The sequence below is a fragment of the Glossina fuscipes genome, unplaced genomic scaffold (assembly GCF_014805625.2).
Source record: "Glossina fuscipes isolate IAEA_lab_2018 unplaced genomic scaffold, Yale_Gfus_2 0, whole genome shotgun sequence".
NCBI lineage: Eukaryota > Metazoa > Arthropoda > Insecta > Diptera > Glossinidae > Glossina > Glossina fuscipes.
In genome coordinates this window covers 2,832,864-2,841,112 of record NW_023998414.1, presented here as the reverse complement: position 1 = coordinate 2,841,112, position 8,249 = coordinate 2,832,864, and the positions used below count along the sequence as shown (strand labels likewise).

General features: G+C 31.5%; 1 protein-coding gene and 1 long non-coding RNA gene across 6 annotated transcripts; one reads left to right on the top strand and one right to left on the bottom strand.

The window, feature by feature from the left end:
* Positions 1-1,239: 1,239 nt before the first annotated feature.
* Positions 1,240-7,323, top strand: LOC119642316 (COMM domain-containing protein 10). Of its 5 annotated transcripts, XM_038041442.1 has the most exons (3): positions 2,707-2,801; positions 2,859-3,502; positions 4,782-7,323. In XM_038041442.1, exons 1-2 carry the CDS (start codon positions 2,770-2,772, stop codon positions 3,496-3,498), a joined length of 672 nt encoding a protein of 223 aa, XP_037897370.1. In that variant the 5' UTR covers positions 2,707-2,769; the 3' UTR covers positions 3,499-3,502; positions 4,782-7,323. The 5 variants fall into 5 exon arrangements, with proteins under 5 accessions (XP_037897379.1, XP_037897385.1, XP_037897393.1 ...); XM_038041451.1 differs by lacking the exon at positions 2,707-2,801 and adding an exon at positions 1,240-1,453 and having other exon boundaries at positions 2,859-7,323; XM_038041457.1 differs by lacking the exon at positions 2,707-2,801 and adding an exon at positions 1,497-2,042 and having other exon boundaries at positions 2,859-7,323.
* Positions 7,324-7,410: 87 nt separating this feature from the next.
* Positions 7,411-7,972, bottom strand: LOC119642341. Its single transcript, XR_005248007.1, has 2 exons — positions 7,737-7,972; positions 7,411-7,672 (listed from the first exon to the last, which is right to left on the bottom strand). It is a non-coding gene; the product is annotated as an uncharacterized LOC119642341 (long non-coding RNA).
* Positions 7,973-8,249: the final 277 nt, after the last annotated feature.

Sequence of the window (8,249 nt, the reverse complement as noted above, 5' to 3'; positions counted from 1 at the left end):
CAAAAAAGAGCAAGCACACTGGAAACAGGTAAAGTTCTACAAATCTTTGTCACATGTATATTTCTTTTCGTCTCCCCTTGTTACCAATTAATGCAAACAGAAAAGGAAAAAAAAAACCTTCGTAATGTCGGCGATATTTGATTACAACAACATAAATCAAATATGATTCATTCATTCGATATATTAATGTGCAAAAGGAAACTTGACTTGCTGATGTTTGGAGCTGAATACAAAATCTTGAATAACATTTAAATTTGAATTAATTTTTTTGCTTTTTTCTCCCCCATTTCAAGGCATTCAAATAGAAATTGAAATATTAGATATTTGCAGAAATTTCGATCAGCGACTTCTACAGGTAAAAATGATAAAGAAATAGGAAATACCACTTGAATTCGTTGATCTTCTCCTCTACATAAACTAACAGTTTTTATAAAAGCCGTTAATTCTTTAGATTCTCTAAAGTTTGGACTAATCCCTGATATGCCTTTTATTTTCGTAATAATGTAAAACTGCGGTGACTTTTCATTAAAGAAAATTTATTCACACGTATTTCAAAAATACATAATAGTTATCTTCTTCTTTTAATTCTGAACGAATAGGCAACAGACGATTACTATAAAATGCTATGTTGAAAACTTTCAATGAGAACACTTAGTTATGTGTATGAAACTTAATAAAGCGGTTACTTTTTGTTGTAGATGTATATGTAACACATCACTCAATAAGCTCGTTGTCCATTAATGACGAATTCATATGAGCTTTAGATAGCACCAACCTTCAAAGGGAATATGAAGAAATTTTGTGACATGCTGACCATTAGTTTACAAGTTATACTTGTTTGAATGAACCTATTTCTGTCTTTTTTCTTAAAACAAAGCAAATTTCTTGCGAAATCATGCATTTTATATTACTTTTTCTGCGAAAATGCAATTTAGTTAATTTTTTACATAAATATTTAATTCTTCCTGGATGATTGTACTTATTTGCAAAACAAAATTGTAATTTTATACATAGCTGTTTTTTTTTTTGCTATATATTTGTGTTTCATTTCTCCTTGTTTCAACTTTTCAATTTGTCTTGAGTTAAGGTTTTTATTTTCACTTCAATTGTAATTTTATTTGCTACTATTTTATTCCGACTCTGCAATATAGTTATTGCCGGTATATGTAAATTTATTTTGGTGAAAAAGGTAGCAGTCATGCAGTGACTTTGGTATTGTCCACCAATTATTTGCAATGAAGTTTTTGAAATTTTGTCAGTGGACATTTTCGTGTGATAGTGCTTGCGGTGGTTTGCATTTTGCCTAAAGGATTGTCGTATAAAAGGTGACATAATGGATGAGTAGACTAAAGCGATGAAATTCTTTTAACATTATAAGTAAACAATTTTCGCGTTTCATTGCAAAATCCAAATGATTGTACATCTCTCAACGCAAAGTGCCTGAAAAGCTAAGGTGAGACATGCTTCAGTTTTACTTCGCCATTTTGTTTTATTAATATATAGATATATATTAATATTATGTATTTTATATATGTATGTTCTTACCAATAGTTTTCTTCATAACGCAAATTATCTGGACATTCGAGTAAAATAATGGCGTTAACGGTGATAACTTTCCAACAATATGAAAAAAGCTAAAGAAAAAATCGTGTACGAAAATTTTCTTTGTGAAAGGTTGTTAACAGTTTGTTAAGCTGTTTTAGTCTTCTTTTTGTAATCAATTTATTTCAACATTATGAGTTTTAATTGAATTGGACCGGTAAATTCATCTTGTGACCGTAATGCAAATTTAAGTTTCAGTGCTTATGAAAATAATCATAATGTGATAACGACTGACAGTGAGAAAAATTTAGGCTAGAAAATATGATTGTTCTAGGAAAATTAGAACGGCTGATTGTCATACAGTAAATCGACGCCATTTTCACGGTTCGATGAACTACCCCTATTATCAAGGATATTCGCTATTAAGCGAAAGATGTTGTCGAGCTAAACATTCAGATCTTGAGATTTATAGGAAATAATCTGAAGAAAAAAAAAAGAGAGTAAGTATAAATGTACAATGGTAATTTGGTTTGAATATTTTGCTGAAGAACTTATTTTGTACAAATAGGACAGTGTGTGTATAGATAAAGTTTTAATGTATTTCAAGAATATGTGCCATGCTTTTTGTGGATTATGATCATATACCACATCTTCATATCTGTGAATAAGCATAATACACCTTTTGTCCATGCAAGGTATTTATAGATATATTATGTTGATGCAATGTTGATTATTAAAAAAATTAGATTTATATCTAATTTAATCTTTACTACAAAATGCAGTAATTTTCTTTTTGAATATACTTTACATGAAACTGTTTTTTAATCAATTTCTCCTTTTTTCGTTTGGAAGGAAAATTGAAGTGTGGTAGTTCTATATTTTTAAGTGTTGCCATAAGTTATTGCATTTAGAGCGTAACAATATTCTTATCTTGCTTATGAATCTTAAACGTTTGAACTAGTGAAACGACGCAAATTAAAAAAGAAGAATACTGTGCGCATTCACTGATTCTTGGTCATTTATTTGTTTTAAAAGAATAGGACAAAACGAGGCTTGATTTTCTTTTTAAGCTTTGGAATTAAAATTGTATATATTGAAAGTGAAGAATACATCGCAAGAAAAGGTTTTTGGTTTGGAAACTCTGTTTTTTTTTTTTTCAAAAAGATTGCAATAATGGTGTATAGTTCTTTATGTCTACGCCATTTTTAATCTTTTTTTTTCTTCATTATGAGCTTTAACTGGATAAAAATTACCGACCGGTAAAATGTTTTAATAAAAATAATGCGAAAATATTATTATTTATTTCCATCTTTCAGTGCACGTGAAGGCATAAAAATTATAAATTCTCTGCCTTATGCCACATTCAGTACGGTATTGCAATATGTTCATCGTCAGATGTTGAGCAGCAGTCAAAATGCGGCTGAGACTAGAAGTGAACAGAAGTCGTCAGCTGAGCTGGAAAATGAAAATGCTTTGGAAGAATTGGAACATTTGGTTGGCATACCCCGCCCCGACTTCTTGTTGCTTATAAAGACGTTTTCCTATATTTTACGAAGAATTAACACCTATATTATTAAACCTTCATTGCTGCAAGCGGAATTGCGTGAAAAATTGAAATTGCAAGATGACGCCAAAATAGACGCCATTGTCCGACTTTGGGTTAGACAAACTACTCCTATTATGAATAATTTGGCGGACGAGCGCTATGAGTCGAATGAAATTGCCGACGTAGCGTGGAAACTGAACGTTGAGATTTCCTCGCATTGTCAGCAACGTGAAAAATCTCCTTTAGCAATTCTTCAACTAAAAACAGGAGCTGGCGAAGACATCACTTTGGAGATGAATCATGCAGAATTATCAGAACTATATCATCAATTTGAATGCATCCAAAGCGAGTTGGATGCAATATGGTCCCAAGAACACTTACAAATCAAACAGAACACAAAAGAAATTTGATGGGGTGAGTGTAGAGAAAAAGATTGAGGAGAAAAGCATAAACAGTTATGTTGTTTAAAATTTATTTAAAAATTAAACTAAGAATCTGCTAGGAATTGAAAAGTGTATTTAGTTTGATTCTCTATAGGGATCAAAAAATACTTGCTAGAATTATCTCATTCTGGCTCAAATTATTCATTGAATTTCTATTTATTTGAGTTTATAAGCGACAACCGATTATTTTTTTACGACCGAATTTGTGTTGATTTATGGTTGTATGCTGAACATACTCAACCAAAGCTTTTGTGAAATTATTTTCTTAAATAGGCTGAGAATAACAGGAAAAAAAGAAACCAAACGAAAACAAATAGAAGTAATGAAATGAAAAAGCAATGTTTACCTTCTAATAAGGCTGTCAACGGTGTTTTTGGCATCCCCTTTAGTGCCAATATTCCGTGGCTATTCGGAATTTATAGAGATGAAAATGGTCTTAAGTCCAGCGTTCTGATGCTTATACATGCATTTATTTGTATATTCACTGAATATGTCTAAGTATATTTGTTTATAATGCTTATTTTGTAATGTTAAATTCTTCAGATGCACTTAAGTTTTTCCGCCATCGTTTAGCTTGTAACGTAAAATGAGCTAAAATTACGAATAATTACAACAAAAAAGATTATTTATTTCAAAAAAGTAAAGAAACGAAACGTCCGAGTCGCTTCCACTAAAAGCGTCAATTTGTGACGCCGACATCCATTTTGTCTCTCCTTACAATTCGCACTTTCCTTCTTTATCTCAGCAAAGACAAGGGGATGGTTTCTTATTAAAGACATTACTTTTCATATATATACATTCTTCTTTTTCTGATTTTATTACTTTTTGTTTTACTTATATCAATGTTAGTTGTATGTTAACCACAGTGCGTATCTTATAACCCATTTGGTTTTAATTATTTAAAGAGAGACGTATATATATCAATAGTAAGAACTAGTGCGGGGGGGAAAGAAAATTACAAAAAGCATATAATAATATCCAAACTACATAAGTTCCGCGCACCCTTCCAAATCACGTACAATGGACGTATTACCAGGTGGTGCCGGCATAGCGAACGTTTTAACTATATTTATCACCTATATATTTGATTATCGTCTTATCTTGCCGTAATTTTAAAAATGCAGCATTAAGCTTCCTGGCAGCCGATATTCAGCCAAGTTTTCATGTTCTTGAAATACGCACTCATGATTTTATTGCGTGACATTATTGAATTTAATTCTACCAGTACAAATTTTTCCTTATTCATATAGCACATCGTACTGATATCGACCACAGAAATTGGAATCTGTTAAGTAAATGCCAACTTAATAACAATACCCGGAAAGTCCTGAAGGCTATCAGGCAGATCATTTATGATGGTACTGGGACGGTTTAACCGTTTGTGAAGAACATTTAGAAGCATGGTTGATTTCAGCTTGTTGAATTTTGTTATTATAATTGACGATATTGGGTTAAGGCCAGCTAAGATAGTATCATGTGATGCGTTCAGGGTCTTGTGAAGTCTTAAGGGTAGTTGTTAGATTATCAAATATAGACGGTAAGCTTCCCACATCCACATAACAAGCCAGATTACCATCGCGACGTCCATTAGCAGTAATTTTATTTTTGCACGGTGTACAGATGTACGAACGATATGAGTCCGAAGGCGGAAGTTTTCTTATATATGCTTTTTAAAGATTTACTAACAATTGTTTGTTTATTATTGAGTTTGTCTTAATTATTGACTGGATCTGAATAAAGAGATCTTATTTATTGTATCGGTATTACTGAAAAAATACTTTTGTTTGCTTTTCTATTAACATAACTTTTTAAATGTTATGTGTTATGGCTATTATAAAGATATATAAGGTTGCAAGTGCTAATGTAAAGTAACGTATTGGAAAATTTTCTTTTTCAAGCTCTTAAAAAAAAAACTTAATTATGTTACGCATTAAAAGTAACGTTTCGTATTATTTTATTAATTGACAGTTTTCGCTATGCATTTACGTACCTATCTACGTAGGGTCTTTTTGCTTTTTTTTTTTTTGCCCATATTTTCGATTTCTTGAACATTTAGCATATTGCCTTTCCCCGAATCACTTTTCTAGTGCATCTATTTCTTTCCAATGCTTGGAAGCGGTATGCCAACGGATGGATTAGGTTGGCTGATGCTGACTTGACGCTTTAAATAAAATTAACGCGTTTTCACGTCACTTTATTTCTCCGAAACAGTGTCTTTTTTCATCGTCAACTCATTACATAGCTAAATAATAAAATGAGGAATGAAATATATATATATATATATATATAATGCAGGGAAAAGGATTAAATTGACATTAAGTTTGGGTCCACTACAAATTGCCACAACGACAGGCTGTCGCTTGCTGGTTGACCTTTATCTGTCCCCTTCGCATTTTTCATTTCATTTCATTTAGTTTATCCTAATGTAACTCTCATCATATAGAAAAAAAACTCGCAACTAACAATTTTGTGTATAACTTGCACAAAATTGAATAAAAATTAATTTAATGACTCTAAGACGTGTTACTTGAGTGACGATTCTTGAGTAAGAAGGCATTGCTTATGTTGCCACATCCTTGGAAATTTGTTCTTCTGCTCTCTCTATTTCTCACTCTCATAAATCTATTGCCTTTATCTCATTGAAATGCAAAATTTTATTTGCGCAATGTACATGAGATTTACTTATACTATTCATATAAAATTCTATGCACATTGCACATAAATCTCTTTCTCTCACATTAACTTAATGACTGTTTCCATGTTTTATGTTTTTCAAATATCAAACGTTCAATAAATATACCGCGTATGCATCGTTAACACAAAAAAGACTAATTTGAACGCAAAAAGAATTTATATTGAGTGTTTCCTGTCAATATCGAGCATTTTCTATTTTTCGTAGACATAGGTACATGTATTTCCCCGAAAATTAAAAACAAAGAAGAATACGGTTGAATTAGAAAATGTCATCCGTTTTCATATATTTTGCGAAGGCACCTTTCAAGCACAATCAGAAATTGGAAATCGCTTTATATTTATCGCAAAGGTATGCGTACGTGAAGACATATTTTCCTATATAAATTTAATACTTGATAATGTAGTTAGAGCTGGGGCTGAATTTTTTTCTCTCTTTGACCAGCTCAGCTAAATTTGCAAAAAAAAACAAAAAGAACAATTAGGGAATAAGTAAAACGTACATCAATAACGGCATGACGTAGGTAAGTAGGTTATTATCTTTTCTTTTATTTCCATTTTTTTTTATTTTTTTTTTTTATATTTAATTTAAAACAACTTCGCTAAGAAACGAAACAATTCTTTATAATTCAGGTTTTCACAACACCACTCCTGTGGTTAAAGCTCGACTCCCTTTGCGATCAGCAAACGAGAGAAAAACCACCACCGAATTTCTTCGCATGATTTTTCTCTATCTCTGCTCTTTTACATACCTCTAACGGCATGCCGTTATTATGACATTCGTGGTAAAAGGGAAGTGACAGATAACCTTCCTGAATTTTGTTCGCGGACGTTACAAATTTTTTTTTTTCTTCAAAGAAATGGTTTATCTTAAGTCTAGCTTATTCAATAAACAGCTAAACCCAATAAGTCTTTTTATTATTAGTTTTTATCTTCATATATTACACTTCCTGTTGCATTGAGTCTTCACGTTTTAAGCTTCTTTTTTTTTTTTAACTTATGCTTATAAACTTTTAAACTTTTCTTGGCCATGTATCTTCTAACATTTTTTGGCGCACTTTCAATCGCTTGCCTTCATCGCAATTTTGTTCCCGACTGCCTTATCTTTGTCTCGCTTGTCAGATTGTTGCTTGTCCTTGTAATGCAGAGTGTGCCAATTGCATAAGCATAATCCACCGCTTTATTGTATCGTTTACAATTTTCTGGTTGTTTTCTTTTTCCGTTTTTTTTTTTTTTATATATGTTTATTGCTGAATCCATGCATTGATTTGAAGCTTGTCAGATGATTTGAAAAAATGTTTTTTTCTTCACCCTAACATACCGAACAGGAATCCAATCTATATGCACCTCGATCATTTCAATACCCACACCGCCTGTTGCTCTCTGTTCGACCTCAAAAAAAAAAAGAGAAAAAGTTTGTGGGAGACACCGAAGTTGCGTTCGACGACCCCTATCAATATATTTTTCCTTTCATAAAAGCAAATAAATTTTATAAAATGTAATGTATTACATACATATATTACGTATAGAAATTGAAATTTATTAATCCATTGCATTGTTTAGATACTAGATTAGATTAATCCAAAATTCTCTTTTTAAGATTTCTTATGATCATGTTGACATTAGAAATTAATATAATTTAACATTAACGCTTAATATGGGGCGCGCCTGATGCAAGCTTTGCATTTTCGTAAGCGTGCTAATTGTTTTTGTTTTTATTTTTCGTTATTTTGTGAACATACGTTTATTATAAAAGTAAGGTTATAAAATTATTTGATAAGTGACAGAATTTTAATATTTGAGTTTATTTTTTTTCGGTCTTTGCTAACTTGTACTGCGTGGAGGCGCTAAGTAAGACTGTAGCTGCTAAGCTGCTGACTAAGAAATTTAATATGCGTCTTATCATCGCATTCATGATTCACAAAATTATGACAGACATATTTCCAAATATGATCGACGTATACGCTAGTGATTATGCATAAAAAAATTTCTCTTTATTTGTATTCACTCTGCAGCGTAAAGGCGAA